This window comes from Symphalangus syndactylus, chromosome X (assembly GCF_028878055.3).
Source record: "Symphalangus syndactylus isolate Jambi chromosome X, NHGRI_mSymSyn1-v2.1_pri, whole genome shotgun sequence".
NCBI lineage: Eukaryota > Metazoa > Chordata > Mammalia > Primates > Hylobatidae > Symphalangus > Symphalangus syndactylus.
In genome coordinates, this window is record NC_072447.2 from 75,314,728 (window position 1) to 75,335,148 (window position 20,421).

The following is a 20,421-nucleotide window of genomic DNA, read 5'->3' on the forward strand; positions in this document are numbered from 1 at the left end:
GGGCTTTTCCAATCCCATCACCCTTAAAACTTTATTTGTTTTCTGCAGTGAGGGTGTCTCCTTTGTCTTTAATATGCTTGCTTTGAATTCATGGATGACCATTCCTGCCTGGCTGACATGTGGACTCTCTGAAATTGTTATAAGGTCTTTTTCTTTGTTTTTTTCTTGATGCCCAAGCTGCCAAGGATAGTACTGGCAGAGGTGGGCAGACAAGGAGGTGATAGCAAACTTTGTCCTCTGGCCTCCCTTGACCCATTCCATTCATTATCTAAGGGACTCCAAGCCAGCATTCCACAGAGTGGCCTCACCAAACTCACTAAGACTGAAGGGGAACCAGGATTCCAAACTGCCATTATGAAAAAGAAAGAGAGAGAGACTTAGGGTTTGCAAAATAGGATACTCTGTTGATTCTTTTTATTCCATACAGCTACTACTATTCTTTAAGAAAATGTTAAAATCACATGATCTTCCAGGCCCTGGGCTGCTTCTTTAAGAAGCATGTTACAGAGAGCTCTATTGGCCAACAACATATTGAAAGATAAATTAATCAATCATTCATTCAAATAAGGTATATTCAGAATTGAGGTATATTGTAGCCAGACAGTGAGACTACAAAAAAGAATGCACCGTACCCTTATCTCTTGCACAAACAAATGAGGGAGATAACCACTCTTTCCATTTATAGTGACCTATAACATTTCGTACACTACTGAATATCTTTACATGGTAATAACAGAATGGAAAGATTGCAGAACAGACAGAGGCTAGGGGAAGAAGGATTGAGTGTGAATATAGCCTCTCATAAATCGAGAGGAATGGTCTGTATCTTCTGATCATGCAGAGATAATAAATATGGAAATGATTTCAAACTAACAAAGCAAATGTGCAAAAAATACTGAGAATATAGTGGGCAGGACACCTGAGTTTTGGTTCCATCTCTGTTATTGACTCATTGTGTAATCTGGGTCAGGTCTGTTCTGCTCTGTGGGTCTCACACTTTCCTATCTGTAAAATGAGATTGTTGGATTAGATGATCTCCATAGAGGTTCTCGCCTATTCTGACATTCAAAAAGACTCCTAGTTTTTCTTAAATAATAATAATATATAAGATCTGTATAGTGCTTTACACTTTATATGATATTTTTGCATCTGTTATCTCATGTGAGAAAAACACTGGACTTCTGGACTGGGAATGAGGACACCTGGATTCTTGTCCCTGTTTTGACACTGATTCATGGTGTGACCTTCAAGCAAATTCTCTGAGTTTCAGTTTCTCAATCTGTAAAATAAGGGGGTATGAAGATTGGATTAAATCAGTAGGTCTCTAAAATGTTCCACAAAGCCTTGGGGTGGGGGGCTCCTGCAGAGTTTCGCTAAGGCAAACCACAAGGCTAAGCCTGCATAGAAGAGGAGAAAAAGAGTGGTCTGGCAAGAGAAGTTCCAAGTTTCCTATGCCAACCCCAGGCAGATTAGGTTTAATTTTATCTGATTTATATACAGAGTTTCTATGTAATGTTTTATTCGTAAAATAGTTTACTATAAAAAACTCAACTAGTTTGATTTTGAAAGATTGCACATATAAGTGAGATCATGCAGTCAGTATTTGTCTTTCTATGCCTGGCTTATTTCACTTAGCATAATGTCCTCCAGCATCATCTATGTTGCTGCAAATGACAGACTTTTCTTTTCATTAAAGGCTATATAGTATTCCGTTGTGTATGCACACCACATTTTCTCTTTTGTAACTTTCATTTTAGGTTCAGGAGTTCATGTGCGTGTTTGATATATAGGTAAACTGCATGTCAGAGAGGTTTCTTGTACAGATTATTTCATCACTCAGGTAATAAGTATAGCACCTAATTGATTTTTTTCTGATCCTCTCCCTTCTCCCACCCTACAACCTCAAGTAGGCCCTGGTGTCTATTGTTCCCCTCTTTATGTCCATTACACCACATTTTCTTTATCCACTTATCCATCCATGGACACTTAGTTTGCTTCCATATGTTGGCTATTGTGAATAATGCTGAAAAAAGTCAAACTCATAGAAGCAGAGAGTAGAATGGTGATTACCAGGGACTGGGAGGCAGTTGAGTGAGCTAGGAAAAGAGAGATAACAAAAGGGTACAATGTGTCAGTTATATAGAAGGAATAAGTTATATTGAACGATTGCACAGCATGGTGACCATAGTTAATAATAATGTATTATATGTCTCAGTATTGCTAAAAGAGTAGATTTTAAATATTCTAACCACAAAAAATTATAAGTAGGCAAGGTGATGGCTATGTTAATTTGCTTGATTTAATCTTTCTAGAATGCATACATATATCAAAACATCCCACTGTACCCCATAAATATATACAATTATTATTTGTGAATTTAAAAATTTAAAAACTTGATTTAGATGAGCTCTAAGGCCTTAAGTATTAAAGTATTAAGTATTAAAGTGATATGTAACCAAGTATATTGTTTGGTAACTTCATTTTTGTTATTATTTTAACAAACCAATATATTGTGAATATACTTCCAAGTGAAAAGAAAAAAGACATTGCAGTCATCATTAATAACTGCAAAACATTCCTTTGCAAGAATATGGAATAATTCATTTAATCATTCCCCTAATGTTAGACATTCAAATGTTTCCAACTTTTTCTATTTAAATGATGCTACAATAAACTTCTATCTTGTGCTTATTGTATTATTTTCTTATAACACATCCCTAGAAGTGGAATTCCTAGAAGTTTATACGCATTTCCAATTTTTTTCCAAATATAAGGCAAAATTTCTCTCTAAAGTATTTATATTCCTACCAGAAATACCTCTTCACCAACACATAGTATTTAATCTGTACCAATCTGGCTTGAGACAATGATATTTAATTTGTATTTCTGTGATTTCTGGCTAAATTAAATAATCTTCATATGCTTATTGGTCATTTGTACTTCTAATTGCTTCTTCCTGTCTGTTGCCCATTTTTCTATTGTGCTGTTTATTTTTATATATCAAATATATTGACCATTGGTTTTACATACTTGATGTTAATAATTATTCTTAGTTTATGGTTTGTCTCTGAGTTTTGTAATGGTGTTTATTTCACATAAGAAATTATAAATGCTTTCTAATGAAATTTATCAAGTTTGTCTTCACTTATGTTTTCTTCATTGTCAATAACTTAAGATGCCCTTTTCTATCTTTAAAAATTTTGAAATTTTCCTCTGTATTGTCTAATAGTACTTACATGATTTCCTTTTTTAAATTGACATATTTAATCTATTTGGAATTTATTTTGATTTTAACTAGTAATTTAACTTTATTTTCTTCTCCAAATGATTCACTAGTTGTTCTGACATTATTTAGTGAATAATTCATCCTTTCTTCACTGAATTGGAATGGCATATTTCATATACTGTGTCTGGTTTTGGCTTTTCTGATCTCTTCCACTGATCAACCTAAGCTGGAGCCAGTATCAAACTGTTGTAATCATTATGCCTTCAGATACTTTAAATGTAAGGCAGGGAATGTCTTATTACTCTCATTTTTCACAAGTATCTTGGTATTGTCTCATGTTTTATTCCTTCAGATAAATTTTGGGATTATTTTGTCAGATTTTGTTTGAGTTGTTTTAAATTTTTAGATTTCATTGGGGAAGAACTGAAATCCTTGAAATACTGCTTCTTCTTAGCCAAGAATATGGTACAACTTTGCATTTAATTCAGGTCTTTCCTTAAATACCACCATGAAGTTTTTTGTTTTGTTCATATAGGTCCTGCATTAACACTGTATATATAAAGTGTGAGAAATACTACATTATTCAGGCTTCTCTATAGGTTAACAATGAAGATGATGATTCAACCCTTTCTTTGTTTGCATAATGTGATGCCACTAATAGTGGGTAACTTCTCTGCCTTACCTCCTCTGTTCCAAACAGGATTTTTCAGAATGGACAAATTAAAAGAATCGTAATCAGACACTAACCCCAAGCCATACTGCATGGCAGCACCAATGGGACTGACAGAAAACAACAGAAATAGGAAGGAAGCCTACAGAGAAACAAACTTGAAAGCTGTCTCATGGCCTTTGAATCATACTTAAGTTTTATGATGAAAGAATAGGACTATGAAGGAAGACACAGAGCAACATCAGACAGTCAAGAATTTCAGAGCCAGCTGGCATGCAGTGGACCTCATGCCAGCCCATTTTATGACTATTTAGGTAGTCAAGGGTTTAAGATTTTTCTAATAAGACAGTTATTATGCATTTAAATGAGTGATTTCTTTGCAGCTCTAGAGTATGGCCTTACCTACTTCAACATGAGAAGATTTTTGTATTTTGTCAGTCATTTCACAATGACTTTTAGTGAGCCCTTCATTATAGACTGTGGATACAACTTTGCTGTTGGAAATTAACAGTGTCAAACAACTGGGTATAATGTTTGTAGTATCTGAGGAGGGGGAGCTGCCTAGGAAGTTGTATTCCCTGTGTTAATTTTTCAGTCTCTTTAGGTTATAGAGGACCTTCTAGAACCACCTTACAGCAGGAGTAGATCCCATTTACCCACTTCTTCTGTCACTTGAATACAGAGAAGGGATCCACAAGGCCATATGCTTCCTAGACAAAGAGAAAAGATTTCTACCACACTCAAAAGGCTTTGTCTTCAGACTATAATCACCCACACCATATTTCCTTTGGATCCACTTTCCAGGTTTTTATGCTGGCACTAACACCAACTTGCTGTGGCTTGGGGCATGTAATTTCAATACTTTGTGCCCATTTTCATAAGTGAAGTGTCAGGCATCACATTGGGCATTTTAAGATTCTTTATGGCCCAATGATTCTGTGTTTCTAATTAGGCCCAATGGGTTAGAGCTAAAAGGAAACAGTGAGTTTCCTGGAAGAAAAGGACATATAACACAGTCCAGAGATAAAATGGGCTGTATTCAAGAAAAGATGGGGCAATACTTTGCAGGGATGCTACAGAGAGGATTCAAGCCTTGTATGGAGGAATGGATGTGATACAACCAAAAAGTCTTCAAAAAGACACATGCACACGTATGTTTATTGCGGCACTATTCACAATAGCAAAGAGTTGGAACCAACCCAAATGTCCAACAACAATAGACTGGATTAAGAAAATGTGGCACATATACACCATGGAATACTATGCAGCCATAAAAACTGATGAGTTCGTGTCCTTTGTAGGGACATGGATGAAACTGGAAAACATCATTCTCAGTAAACTATTGCAAGGACAAAAAACCAAACACCGCATGTTCTCACTCATAGGTGGGAATTGAACAATGAGAACTCATGGACACAGGAAGGGGAACATCACACTCCGGGGACTGTTGTGGGGTGAGGGGAGGGGGGAAGGACAGCATTAGGAGATATACCTAATGCTAAATGATGAGTTAATGGGTGCAGGAAATCAACATGGCACATGGATACATATGTAACAAACCTGCACATTGTGCACATGTACTCTAAAACCTAAAGTATAATAAAAAAAAAAAGAAAGAGAATTAGAGTCCCAAAAAAAAAAAAAAAATTCTTTCTGATTAATCTGGGATTCATAACCTTGTGGACTGTGATTTGCAACAAACCTAGGATGTGATAAAGACTAGTATTGTTTCTAGAATGCAAGGATGGTGCAACATATGCAAATCAATAATATTAACAAAATGAAGGACAAAAAGTATATGATCATCTCAATAGATGCAGAAAAATAATTTGACAAAATTCAACATCATTTTATGATAAAATCTTTCAAGAAATTGGGTATTAGAAGGAATGTTTCTCAACACAATAAAAGCTGTATCAGACAGGCCCACAGCTAACCTTATATTCAATGACCAGGAATGAGATAAGGATGCTCACTCTCACCACTTCTGTTTAACATAGTACTGGAAGTCCTAGCCAATTTCATATTAATGAGCCTCATTTTCTTCATCATAGAATGAAGTATATAATAATCCCTGTTATACTTACTTTGCACAGATTATTATTATTATTTAATTATTATTTTGAGACAAGGTCTCACTCTGTCACCCAGGCTGGAGTGCAGTACCACAATCACAGCTTACTTCAGCCATGACCTCCCAGGCACAAAGGATCCTAGCCCCTCAGCCTCCTGAGTAGCTGGGAGTACAGGCACACACCACCACACCTAGCTAATTTTCTCTTCATTTTTTTATAGAGACAGAGTCTCACTATGTTGCCCAGGCTGGTCTCAAACTCCTGTGCTCAAGCGATATTTCCACCTTGGCCTTCCAAAGTGCTGGGATTACAGGAGTGAGCCACTGCACCTGGCCTTGCAGATTATTATTAAACTTTGTAAACTAATCAAATGAGAGTGATTATTGTTACTGTTAAGAACTCTGATAGCCTCATCCATATATTTTGAGAAATTGAATAAATAAGAAAGAAATAATAGCAGCCCAATGATTGTACCTTGGCTCTACCATCATTTGGGGAGGTGATAATTCAGATAGGAGAAATGACTTGGAAGCAGTCTTGAGAGATTGCCTGTTCCATCCCTTATCTTTGTCCTTAAACCAAATTGTACAGATAAGTAAGGTCTTATTTTTAGGACTTACAGAAAAAAAGATTCCTTTCATATCCATCTTTGCAATCCTCAACCACTTCTGTCACTATTAAGTGTCATTTCAAACATTAAATTCCTCATTCTGCTTTGAAGGAACACGTGTCATGTGTACCTATTTGTATGTTTTGGTGTGTTTTATGCTTTATGTGATCACCCACATATGCACAGATAATTCCAAAATCCAGTGTGTGGGTGTTGTATTCCCTGTGTTAATTATTCAGTCACACTCACTCAAACACCTATGCACTCACACATACATGGATACACACATGTACATTAGCATGTTTATGCCTATGTTGCATGTGACTGGCAACATCAGTGCCTTTCTAAGGCAATATTAACCACCTTGAGTTTTGGGAGAGCTTTAGAAAACAAAGATAAGAGACTAAATGATTCTAGATGTAAGAGACAATGTTGCAATAAGTTACTATCCTAAAAAGACAGAATACAGGGACAAGAGACTATTATTTTGGATAGTTTCTTGCTTACCAGTAATACTTAAGTCCTTTACATTAAAAGAAAAAACTGTAAATATATTGCAGAAGAAATCCAGATGTCCTTCAAGATTCTTAGAGCTGGAAAAGATTTTAATGACTTTCCAGTCTAATCTATCTCATGTAATCAATGGGGCCCAGAGAGGCAAAAGGACTTGTCCAAGGTCATATAGTGAGTTAGTGATAAGGCTGAATGGGGATTCAGATGTTGGGGCTTCCAGCCCACTGCTCTTTCTCTCATCTGGGACTTGTATATTTTTGTTCATTAGAGATTTTCCTCTGTAACCTCAATACCCAATGCAGGGCCTGGCACAAAATAGATTATCAGTAAACGTTAAATTAATATGTTATGGCTTTGGTTGTACTGGGCTTTTGCACTTACTCCTGAGTAAATTGTAAAGAATATCTATGTTTTAGGTCGCCTTGTTTTAGACCAAGAGGTACCCAGAGAAAAGGTGTGAACTATGCTAAGGAAATTATCTGAGTTCCAAATTGAAAAAAAAAAAATTCATGCTTTTCCACTATAATCTCTGTCATTCACAGAGTGATTTTCTTTCAGAAGGGCAATCTAGAACTATTCTGGGAGCCATATTCCACTGACTGTGCAACTATTTCTTGACAAACTGGGGTCCGGGAAAGTATTTTCCTGGGGAAGACGAGATTTCTCAAAGAAGTCACGCACTTTCTAACCTAAGCTTATTTCAGTAATCAGTGTAACAAGCTGGTCTTGAGGATTGCAGCAGTACTAATACTGTGGGAGTGTACCAGTTCTAGAACAGCTACAACATTGGAATTGAATGCACTAGAATTGGATACAAGATCTATTTTTGAGGAGCTAACACTCAAAGGCTGAACAGCACTCGTAGCACCGTCCTTTCTGTGCACATATCGTAGTCCTCAGTTTGCAACAGAAAAAAAGCTGTTAGCAAATTATGTGTTCTATTTATGCAAATAAAATCCTGTGGTATGCTAGAAAGAGCGCTGGCCTAGAGACCTTTGTTTTCTCATATGTTAAAAACCCCTAACACAGGCCTGGTTCATAGTAGGCACCCAATAAATAGTAGTTTTCTTCCTTTGGGGGCCTCTGATTCAGTGTGCTTCTTCAGGTAAGTCACTTCCCTGGAACTCCTCCTTGGAATGAGAGTTGTACTGTTGTGATTTTTAACAGTTCCTTCAAGCCAAGCATTTTGGAATCTTTTCATAAAGGGAGAAAGGAAGGAAGGAAGGAAGGAAAATTAAAGGAAAAAAAAGGAAGGAAATAAAACGTTAAAAAGGAGGAAAGGAAAAAGGATCCTTTACTGCAATAAAACTAATCTTATGTTCTTGCAAGTAGCACTTTAAGTAAAAGAAGTTCTTTGCTGACCTGGTTACTACTGAACCTACTACATAAAATAGCCTATTATAATAGATGTATTTCTGTGCCTAATCTTCACTTTTTAGGCTTAGTAAAGGGAGACAAAAGCTGATGTATGGTTAAATTTATGTTTTTAGTTGTTTTTTTTTTTCTACTCTCAAATATCAATCACTCTTTAGTTTCTCTTTCTTTTTCCGACCACAAGCATTCTTCCTCTGCTTAAAGAAGCTTCCCTAAAATCCCAGTCTATCCAGTAAGTCAAAGCACAGCAATAAATTTGAGGAAAAAATACCAGGGACTTAGAGACAGAAAGGAGTGAAGGGATGCAGAAGCTGAAGCTAGAGCAGGGTTGTAAGCATGAGAAGTTCTGCGTGTTTCAGAGCAGCCAAGGATGTGTTTTTGCCTATTCCTGCTGGTGACTCTGTGTGTCTGTGCATCCATCTGCTGTATTTACATGTTTAGTCAGTCAATCCACATTTGTTGAGAGCCTGCTGTGTGCCAGGATTGTGCCAGCATAAAGGAGCAAAGTATTGAGCAAAATATGTTTGAGCAGCTGTAATTCTGAGGATCTCTAGGTCTGAGCATGTGTATGTGTGTGCACTTCTGTGTATCTGTGACAACTCCAGGTGTGCATGACAGTGATCTTTGTTCCTCTGTTGGCTTCATCGAACTTCCTTTTACTTGCTGTGATTCACTACATAGAGTGGGCTTTAGCTCTGATTTTTATAACCTGCAAGACTGGGGGTACGATCACCAGCAATCTAAAAATAGTTAGAAATCCCATGGAGTTATCTTTTGTAGAAGTTTTCCTGTACTAATATTATGAAAAATAAACATCTTATTAGCTCGAGTGTAATTCTATGCATGATTACAGGTATCAATAGGAAGAAACATTGACTGAGTTCAAATCTCTTCTACGCCATGCTAAAGGGGTGACAAGTTCCACAATGGCTCATTTTCTCATGGGCATTTCTAGCTTTTGGTAAAAGTAGAGCATCTTATTTTAAAAACCATTGAGTAGTCCTAATAATGGAGATATCATCAGGATCTGAATTGTTCATCCCTAGAAAAACACCAATGGAAATCAAACAATATAGTGCCAAATTAAACTGTTTTAATATTTAGGTTCTGTATGATCAAATTGTTTGGTGCCATACTCTGTCCCCTTTTCTTCATGTGGTAGGATATAATTTCATATCTTTTCTGTTCTAGAAATACCCGAAGAAAGAGACTCTGGAAACTCATTAACAGGTCTATCAACTTTTGTATTTGTTCTCCCAGGGAAACAGAAGTACCTGTGTGCCAGCAGAAATGATTGCACTATTGATAAATTCCGAAGGAAAAATTGTCCATCTTGTCGTCTTCGGAAATGTTATGAAGCAGGGATGACTCTGGGAGGTAAGATACTTTTCTTTCTCTTCCTCCTCCTTCCTCTCTCCCCCTTTCCTCCCTCATTTTCTAGTCTCTCTTTAAACTAGACTTTCTTCTTTGATGCTTCCAAGGGGACCAGGCATGCTCTAGACACAGGCTGACCCTTTCATAGCCAACGTGGCCATCAGCCAGCTGGTGCCTTTTTTTTAATCCTTACCTATACCAATCCCCATTCCGGGGCTCAGCATTAGAGCAGGCGGTGTGAAGCAGGGATCAGGAGCCAACAGAGGGTGAGTGAGGATGCATCTGACTGGGCAGAGCCCCCAGGGGACTTAATGATACCGGCCTGATGTTGTTCAATGGTAGCTAGGATGAGAGAACTAAGAAATCCAGAACAGTCAGAGGTGCAGGATGACCCAGGCATAGGCGCAGGACGACCCAGGCACAGGCTGAACCTGAACACCTGGGAATATCCCTCAGCTAACTGCTGCCTATGTTGTAGGGCCGGCCACCTCGAATGAGAAGCTACTTCTCTTTGGAGCCTGTGACTAGGCTGCCACACAGAGCCAATTTCCTATCCTATCTCTCCCAAAGATGAACAGGTGTTTTAATAATTTCCTTTTCTTTGTAAAGCTGTTGATCATTTCCAAAAGCATTTTTTTTCAGTAGCACAGTAACATGCTAGAAGGAAGATACAACTCTTTCAAGGGCATTCCTCTATCATAAGGCTCTCTGTCCCACAAACCTGTCTACCATGAGTGTTGTCACCATTCCAGAAAGGCTTGACATCAGTTGATTGACACTTTTATTTTCCCTCTCCAAACTCCCCCATCTCTTCATGTTTACATCTGCCCAATGCCAGGGTCCTCGCTGCTGCCTGCTGCTTCCAAAAAGATGTGTCTTTCATGAGAAAAACAAGATCATTAATCTACTTCGATTTGGAAATGGAATTTGAAGAAAGGCAAGCCTATTTCTGAGTGCCTGCAACTGTAGCCTCATACCCAATTATTCATTATTAGCCTGGAAAACCCAAGTGCCAAGAATCCAACCCTCTCCCCTCCCCTTTTAAGGCTAATCTAGACCAGTTGTCTATCTCTGGCTTTCTGTGAGGTGTTCAATACCTTGTCTGCCTACGTGCACATTTATAGACAACAACTAGTTCTCTTATCCTGGAGCAGGGCCATGTGTGGATCTTCATATAGATAACTATATCCTCCCCATCGTCACAGGGCAGTAGTGTTATTTAAACAGAACAAAGTACCTCACATGAATTGACCCAGGCTGGATGAGAGACAATTTCAAAAGAATCATCTCAAAAAGCATCCAGTACTCCCAAACATCACAGGTAGATGTTCTGTGAGTGGCTTTCCAAGCATCCACATCAAATGAGACTCAGATATCTGAGAAAACTCAACCTTGTTTTGGTTTGCTTGGTGCACCCCCAAAAAATCCAACAATTGAGGTCTACAGTGGAGAAGAAGTAGGACTGGGGTCAGGGAGTGCGGAGGCAAAGGCAGGAAGGGTGACAAAGTGATTGACAAGAGAAAATGTTCTCCATATGAATGTTGCAGCCCCTTGTTGAGGGTTCTTATACACTCAACTGTCAATTATTTAGCCTTCTGTGAATTATGTATAGTATAAGAGATAGGGACTGTCAAGTAGGGAACCTCTTGGCTTGCCATCTGGTGATATGAATTGCAAGTCCACTTTGATGCAGGTAAAGTTTAATGGTAACAAAAGTCCTCATAACATTTGGGTGCAAATCTTAACATTAATTCCATGTCTCAGCCAACATTCTCCATTATAAAGCAGCCTGTGACGTGATTACAGTGAACCACTTTTGAAAAGGAGCCTGTGTATAACAGATAATTTCACTATACTATATAGCAGTCAGATGCAGGTTTGTAAATTAATTTATTGGTGACAGTGGTTCAGTACATTTTCAAATTGGTTCATTGATATAGTACTCAAATTTGAGTGGGCTTGGTGAACACAATGAAGACAAGCTGAGAAGTGCTGTGACTGGCCTTCATTTCAGTTGCAGGCCCATGATATTTTGAGTGTTTTCCATGTACAAGGCACCATGCTAGGCATTAGAGCTTGAGGCTGGCAAACTTCAGGAAGTGTTCACAAGATACCAGGATTCTTGATATTGTGTAAATGGCCTTGCCTTTAGAGTCAGGCAGATCTAGTTTAAAGGCTCAGCTCCTTTATTTACTGTGTGCCCTTCTGAGCCTCAATTTCTTCGTCTGTGATTTAGAAATACCATCCTCATAGAGTTATAATGAGGATCGGATGACATGATGAATGTGAACATCTTTGATAAATAGCAAAATGCTAGACAAATATGAGGGCTTAATATGACATTGAGGTCACTAGTAATTTAGCTGGAAAGTCTGTAACACAGCACTTCCCGATGGCTTTTACCCTAAGTAACTTGGTATGCCATATAATATGTAACAGCACCAACAGGCAGAGAATCGCCAGAAAACACTCTTGATTATCTCAAACCAAAAAGTACCACCAGGATCCTGTTCAGAAGCTAATTTTAGTAATTAAGGGAATCATATGCTATGTTCAAATACCATGCCAGTAAAAACCCAATTGGTTACCTTCTTAAATCACTGCTTGAAGAGCAAATCTTTCCATTTTGCTGAATGAACTTATCTCCATGTTCCCTGCCCTACTGACACAACCCCCTCCCAAGTTTATTGTTAACTTACACATTCAATGCACAGCACACCTTTACTCAAACAATGGAAAGGAAAGTGTCAATACAAAGTGGCCCTTGTCTATTCCTTAAGGAGTAGACTTCCATTTTCATCAGATTTGGATTTAGCATAGACATATTGATTACCTTGAAGAAGAATTCATATAATTTTATCTCCTGATTCCCATCACTCAAATCAAAATTATATAATATATTCCAAAATGGCAACTAGGAATGTGGCCTTGGTCAAGTCCCTTCTCTTCTCTGATGCTTGGTTTTCCCATCATAGAACTGGAATTGTGGGCTTCACCAAGGACCTTTCTGGTGCTAGCATTTTGTGATTCTATGTAAAAAGCCACACAGAAAGGATTGTTTTTCAGCCCTTTCTTAGATTGTCTGTTCCCTGCTCCCAGAAGTATAGATAGTGAGACTTCAGTGCTTTGATACATCGTAATTGTATCTACCTCCATTCATTCCTACTTAAGATATCTGTCTAAAAGTAGACTAGACAGATTATTGAGGGAGTGGAGGGCAGAAGGGCTGTCTCTATCTTAAAGGAGCTGGCACTCTTCAGCTGATGGCTGCTTGGTCTTGAGGCCTCAATATCTCTAATCTGGCTTTCTCTATAGTGTTTCATTCACTGTTTGGTGATGGAATCTCTTCAGCTCAGAGATACTTAATAGATATAGCTTTTTGTTTCCTGCTTCCAGGCCTACCTACCTGTTCCTTGCTTTTTTTTCTAGCAGCTGTTGTTTCTGAAAGAATCTTGAGGGTGGTTGGAGTCTCAGAATGGCTTCCTTAAAGACTACCTTCAGACTCTCAGCTGCTCATCCACAACAGAGATAAGCCTGTCTTTGTAGATGATTCATTCCTGGCTGCATTTGAAAACCACATATTGTTAATTGCTTGAAGAATTTAAATCCCTTGACTACTTTTCATTTCAGAAAACACAAAAAAAGTCCAAATGAGGACCTTCCCTCCAGTGAATTAGCTGTGGCTTTCTCACAGTCTATAGTTAGGATAAATGTAAAGCCATCTCTCATTTTTCTCCGCACTTTCCAAGGGTACACTCCTTGTTTCCAAGATGGAATGAAAAAGAAAGAAGTGCCCTTCCTGCCATCTTCCCCCCTGACCCTTTCCTCCTTCCCACTTTCTCTCCTATTCCTCCCCAAACATGATTTATTTCTGTGTTTTGCAACTCTTGAGTTATCAGCATTTAGTAAATGGTGTTGGTCCCTGTTGATTCCTTCCTCTCCTGGACCATGGAAGGTAGTAGGCCTTTCAGAAATTTCAGGTAGCAACCAAACCCTGGAAGAAGAGAAGGAACGCGGAGTCCTAGACCATGTGAGAACCTGAGGTGTGCAGCATTTCCTTCACAGATTCGTCTAGCATATTTGAGAAGTATCTTTCCTACTAGGAGACTGAACTCTGCATCTGAGAATAAAAACTTAACATATCTACAGGTTTTGACAACCTCTATGAATTATCTAGTTAAAAGGATGGCTCAAGGAGCCTATGGCCATGGTCTGATGTCGTTATGGACGCTATGAACATCCTTGCAGTTTCTGTTGTTGAAGACAGCCCTGATGCCAGCTGTCTCATCATTCCCCATGTTCAAGAGCATCCCAACATTGCTACCTCAGGATCCCATGTCCTGAATGCAACAGAGTGATTTCGCTGCTGAATTACTATTCATGGCATGGCTCTTCACAGCATTTATTCATCCATGTATCTATCCATCCATCCTTCCAGCCAGCCAAGAAGCTCATGCTTTCATCTTTTCATCCATTTACTCACCTATTTATTCATTTAGCTAATATTTATTGAGTACCAACTATGTGCCAGACACTCTGCTAGGCATTTTGGGGAAGCAGAACTGAATAAGATATTATTCCTTTCCTCAAAAATTTAAGCAAGAAGAGAAAGGCAGTAATGAGGAATATACCTTAGCCATAAAGGAAAAATAAGAAATCACTTGGAAGAAGTTTAGTGAGATGGAAGGAAAAGGACATCCAAGGCAAAGGGTACAGTTTGAATAAAGGCACAGAGACATGAACAAAATGCATTGAGGGTTTGAGGAACAGCAATTGGTTTAACATGGCCAGAGCTGGGGAAATGGTAAAGGCAAGCTGAAACCACATGGAAAGCAAACTTGGTTATTATACTAGGTAGTTTAGACTTCAAGCAGTTGAAAATCTGTGAGCATGGGACAGGCATGATGACATATTTTTTTTTATCTGCATGTTTCTTTAAAGAAAACTGGCAGCAGCACAAATGTTTTGTTGATGAGGGCTTAAATTTTAGAAAGTGAGACAATTTTAGAAAGGCCAGCTAGAGAGAAATTTCTAGCATCAAATTTTGCTAAACACCTAGGATTTGTTCCTGGGGCTAGTTGCCTCCATTTGGGTTGTTACCTGCAAGTACTGCCCACGTATATGAAGAAGTACTGGTTTAGACTGAGGCAACTGGCTTGTATAAGAGGCCTACACTCATACCAAAAGCCAGTTTCCTTGGTCTAGGCCAGTGTTTACCGGTATGTGTTCTGAGAAAACTTGTTCCATGACATGTTCCACGAAAAATATGATTTCTATTGTCAAATAAGTGAGGGAAACTTGCATATTATGGTCCTGCTCAGGAAGATTTACAATCCTTATTAGCATATTGCAGGTCCTGGTGAATACTGCGGTAAAGTAACCGAGGAGCTTTGTAACTCAGGATTCCCGAAGTTGATTCAACCACAGAACCTCATTTATTCACATAACACCTGTTATCCTACAAAACCACTGTTCTCTGGAATACACTTTCAAAAACTTGGGTATAGATAAAAACTCTATCCTGTAGGCAGAGAATACCTCTAGCTCAGGTCATCATTTTGCAGATGTATGTGTCATTAAGAACCAGTCAATAATGCATTAATGATCAAAAGCAGACCATCCTTACCACATGGTGCGTAAAATTATGCTATTATGCTATTAGCTACTAAAGCCACTAAAGTTAATCATGTTGGGTCTGTAACATTGTTGTCATACACAAAGGATAGGATGCAAAACTGTCCTAGGCCAAAGCATGGTTATTGCCCAAGTTATCTAATGTCTGCAGGTACATATTCCTGACCTAAGGATTGTGCTAAAGAAGTTATTTCTAAGAAATATAGTGACTTCCAGCATCATGCAGAATGATCATTTAATATTTTGAATATCTAGACATTCTGCTGTAGAATTTAATAGTCCTTTTATACACTGTCTGACCAACATTTTGACATTTACTCAGAACCCCATCACAGTGCTACCACATAACCTCATTGCTAAAGTAGAAGGCCTAGAAATCACAGATTTGTAGAAACCATCCAATGATTGAATCCCCTCTACCTCCTGTTCAGCAGGCAGCAGAGTGTCATAAAGAATTAACAATGTGGAACTCGGTCGCTGGGATTTCTTCCATTCTCCTTTGACTCTCTAGACTAGAATTCTAAAGACCCTCAGGCTGGTGATGCAAGTGGTAAGTCTCATTTCTGAGAAGTGCTGCTTCCTACACACAATTCTTTGATAGCTGAGTGCTTTGGCTGATCTGCGTAACTCAGGTGTGCACCAAGGAGCAGAATTACTCTATAAATTTTGGCATCAACATGTGCAACGTGTGACTCAGCACTTTGAAACTCTGGGGATTTTTTTGTTTGGTTGGTTTTTGTTTTAAGACGTCCTGTGGTATAGTGGAAATAGTACAATAGACTCATATACAGAGAGGCCTTGTTTCTAGTCTTGGTTCTGTCACTTACTATCTTGATGACCTTGGGCAAATCACCGGACCTCTCTGAGCCTCAGTTTCTCCACCCACACTGTGGGAATAATAAAATCTTTTTTACGGCATTGTTGTAAGTACGTAGAGAAACCGGTACACAATAGGCACACAATCAATATCACCGTACCCTTCAGCCCTTCTTTTGTGGATGAAAAATGGTCTTTGTTTGTGCTCCCAGTCACCACTGGGGTCTGTTCTCTCTCTCTCTGCTGTTACAGTGTGGCTTTTGGTTCTTGTTTCTTTGTTCTTTGGTCTGTAAATTACCCTTGAAACAACCCTTGAAGTTTCCACTCCATGACCTAAATCGTCATCCCTAAATTGGTTACATACATATTTGGTGACACTTTGGAGGGGAAAAGCTTTATGTCTCTCTAACTGTAGTTCTTAAGGGAATTTGCATATGGAAAAAACAGAGACTCCATCTCTTAATTCCTCCAAACCAAATTATCTGGGATAGCACATATATGTTGTACTCTGTCTCTGAGCATTTGTTCTTACAGAACTATGGTTAAAGAGAAGTAAATTTTTCTAATCATAAAAATTAATGATACCGCATATCTGATACTTGAATGAGTACCTCCTTGTAAAATTTCTACTTAAATCCTTGAGTTTTTAAAGTGTAATAGCAATAGAAAGATTTTATTGTTGTTTACTTTTACTGTGAGTGCTCCAAAATCCCTCAGTTGCTCTTGAGAGAGCAAGATGATGTCATAGGCAATATTTTCCGAAGGTAGTAGGCAGAAAACTGAGTACACAGCACACAATAGGCCATATATACAAAGGCAAGTGTTTTACAAATATAATAATTCAGGAAAAAAGCTTCACTTTCGTTGGTAACCTGTTTGTTTAAAACCATTTTATTATTTATTATTTAAAAAGAGTGTCACTTTTTAGAGATTGTGGGATATGTTCCTTAAGATCACAAAAATGTAAAATATTTTCTTTTTATACTGAACACATACATCGACAACTTACCTGAGCAAGCTGCTTTTTAGAGACATTTGCACATCTTTTGGGATCATGTTGTTAAGAAGTAGAACTAAGGGAAAAACACACAGCCACCCAGAAACCGGTAGAGCCTTCAGCTCATCTGTTATTAATATTTCTATGACAACAGATATCTAGGAAGTAAACAGGAAATGGAATCGCTATCCTGCATCACCTTTTTTGGAATCAGGTTCCATTCTTCTCGGTCCAGTTCAACCTTGTGATACTTTTTATATCTCATCCAAGGCATAGAAATATATTTTCCCTTGCTTAATACCCCATGGAACCAATGCCCCTGTGGCTGAAGTAAAAATTGATTGTTGAGGGACATTTCAGCCCTCTAGCAGTCAACAATTAAAAACATGTAAGCACCGAGCACCTGCAGAAAACTTGGACTGGCATTTGGATCTAAGAAGAAAATCTGCATCTTGACCAAGATGAAAAGTCACCAGCCCAAGCTTGTGCAGTGAAGTGTCATGTTGGCCACAATGAAACCGAAAGAGACTGATGACTCTCCTCAGGGTGGAAAATGAGACATAGAAGCTTTGATTAGTGAGCTGTTAGGCACACAGACATTAATTTCAAAGCATTCTCATCTCCAGTCTGAGTAATAATGCTTGTAGTATTCTACAATTGTTTGGCTGCTGCAAGAAATTCAGCAGACTCCAACAAGCAGTCTTTCTTGGTCTCTGAGTGACTGTAACTTAAATTCTACCTCCCTTCTCTTCTCCTACATCTTCCCACTCCCCACCCCACCCCCTCACACACACATTTCTTGTCCACTGTGTTCAGAGAGATGCACACACACATATATATGTATATATATATATATATATATATATATATATATAGTATATTTGTCAATAAAGCAGAAAAGAAGAAAAAACTCCAAGTAAACAATTTTCTATTTCCCCATCTCACCTCTGTCTTACAAGTAGATAGGAAAAGAGAAACCCCCAGTAAAAATGGCAACCACCCACCTTCTCAACTTTACATGCTGCTTCCTATGTTAGAGGACCTGGCTTAGGCATCTGATTATGGAGCCTGCTAGATACAAGCCCATATTTAGACTGCTACAGTCAACAATGTCTCTCTTTCATACTAGAAAAATTCCGGGTTGGCAATTGCAAGCATCTCAAAATGACCAGACCCTGAAGAAAGGCTGACTTGCCTCGTTCAAAATGAGGGCTCTAGAGGGCTCTAGTGGATAGTCTGGAGAAACCTGGAGTCTGAGGCTTAGGAGCTTAGGTTTTTGCTTCTCAACACAGACTTTGACTTTGGGGTTGGGGGCTATTCTCTTGATTGCTGACTCCCTCCAACGGGACCAATAGTGTTTTCCTACCTCACAGGGATGTTGTGAGGACGGGCTGTAGAAGTAATAGTGGTTACCATTCATGTAGTTGTGAGTATCATGATTATTGTTTCCTGTAATGTGGCTTGGCATTGGCAAAGTGCTTTTTGATTGTTCTTGATCACATATGATGGGCGCCAGGCACTGACTCAGGCAGATGCAGTGAAGCTCTGGCTCAGTCGCTTGCTTTTCGTGGTGTGCTGCCAGGAAGAAACTTTGCTGATGGGACTCAAGGTGTCACCTTGGACAAGAAGCAGCTGTGTCTGTCTGAGGTTCCTGTGGCCATCTTTATTTGTGTATTAGGCAATTCATATTTCCCCCTTAGGTTCTAGCCTTCTGGATCCCTGCCAATGACCTAGATCTTAGCCTCAGGCCCTGTCACTGAGCTGAAAGTAGTAGCTGATCCACAGAAGTTCAGTAAACAAGGACCAGATTCTGCTTCTCCGGGAGAAGAAGCCAGCCAACCCCTCTTCAAACACACTGAGAGACTAGAGTCAGACTTTCCCTCTTACATCTAGCCTTACTGTAGCCACACTCCTTGATTCCTCTCTCACATCACATGCTTCTCTTCGTCAGTTGTGAGGCCTCTCATTCTTCTCCCAAGCCAGACTCAAACATTGTATCGATGTCAAAGAAGAATCACTTAGAGTTTGGAATATCTTGTCCTCTCTCTGCTCCAAAGCTTCCATATTGACACCAGTTTCTTTCTAGTGGAGAAGTGGAGTCTGTGAAGCCAGGGAAAGATACATATGAGAGTCAGAAGCACTCTCCCTGACTTGCCTGGGGCCTGTCTTTCCCACCTTCTTCTCCAGTCTGTCTAAACATACACACACACACACACACACACTCTCTCTCTCTCTCTCCCACATACACACACACACACACACACACTCTCTCTCCCCCTCACACACACACACACACTCTCTCTCTCTCACACACACACACACACACACATACACACACTTCTTTCTCTTTCCCCAGACTCAGCAACATTCTGGAGAAAAGCCAAGGAAGGACTTCAAGAGGGGAGTTTCCCCTTTCTCAGGGCAGAATTTTAATATCCAGACCAACAAGAAGTTCCCTAATGTGGATTGAAAGGCTAATGAGGTTTATTTTTAACTGCTTTCTATTTGTTTGAATGTTGCATATTTCTGCTAGTGAAATTTTCCCTTAATAAAGCCATTAATACACCAATCGTATTTTCTTATTTACAACAGACTGAGAGAATTAATGCTGTTAACATTGGATCTTTTTTCTTTTTTTTTTTTTCCTTTTTTTTTTTTCTCTCTCGTTTGCTTTCCAGGTCATGCTGACCTGTTCAGCTTGGACTGTTTCACATTTGTTTTTAATGTCAGTTTAAATGTAATTGTAAAAGCATGTATGCTCTAAAATCATGTAGTTACTTTTTTCAGTGGAAAAGCCTGGTATTCGAAAGCATTTCCAGGCTCTGCAATTTCATATGAGCAGGTTTTTGGTAAAATCTTTTGTCCCTCACTCAGGATGGTATCTGGACAGTGAGCCCCTTTCTTCTGGCTCAGTAGTCAGAGAGAAGAGACTTGGAGACAGTTTCTGCCAGATCCTGTGCTTTGGCAAGGATGTGCAGCATTGCATATCATTCTATCATTAATTATGTTTACTCCTCCATGAACTAAAAACCATTAGACTAAATAGTCCAACATAAACCTTGAAAGATAAAATTTGATATTCTTTCGCCTGGCCATTTCTCTGACCCAGAATTGGGGCTGGGAGGGGAATGG

At 38.9% G+C, this 20,421-nt stretch overlaps 1 protein-coding gene across 4 annotated transcripts in view; it reads left to right on the top strand.

Annotated features, from left to right (window-relative positions):
• Positions 1–20,421, top strand: part of AR (androgen receptor) — a 177,680-nt gene that overhangs the window by 122,614 nt on the left and 34,645 nt on the right. For 2 of the 4 annotated variants that reach the window (XM_055267930.2, XM_063634726.1), the window contains exon 3: positions 9,729–9,845. In XM_055267930.2, the coding sequence (XP_055123905.1) occupies positions 9,729–9,845 (117 nt within the window). Of the gene's footprint in view, positions 1–9,728; positions 9,846–13,271; positions 13,331–18,418; positions 18,809–20,421 lie in introns of those variants that run through there. The other 2 variants (XM_055267932.2, XM_055267931.2) reach the window with 2 other exon arrangements.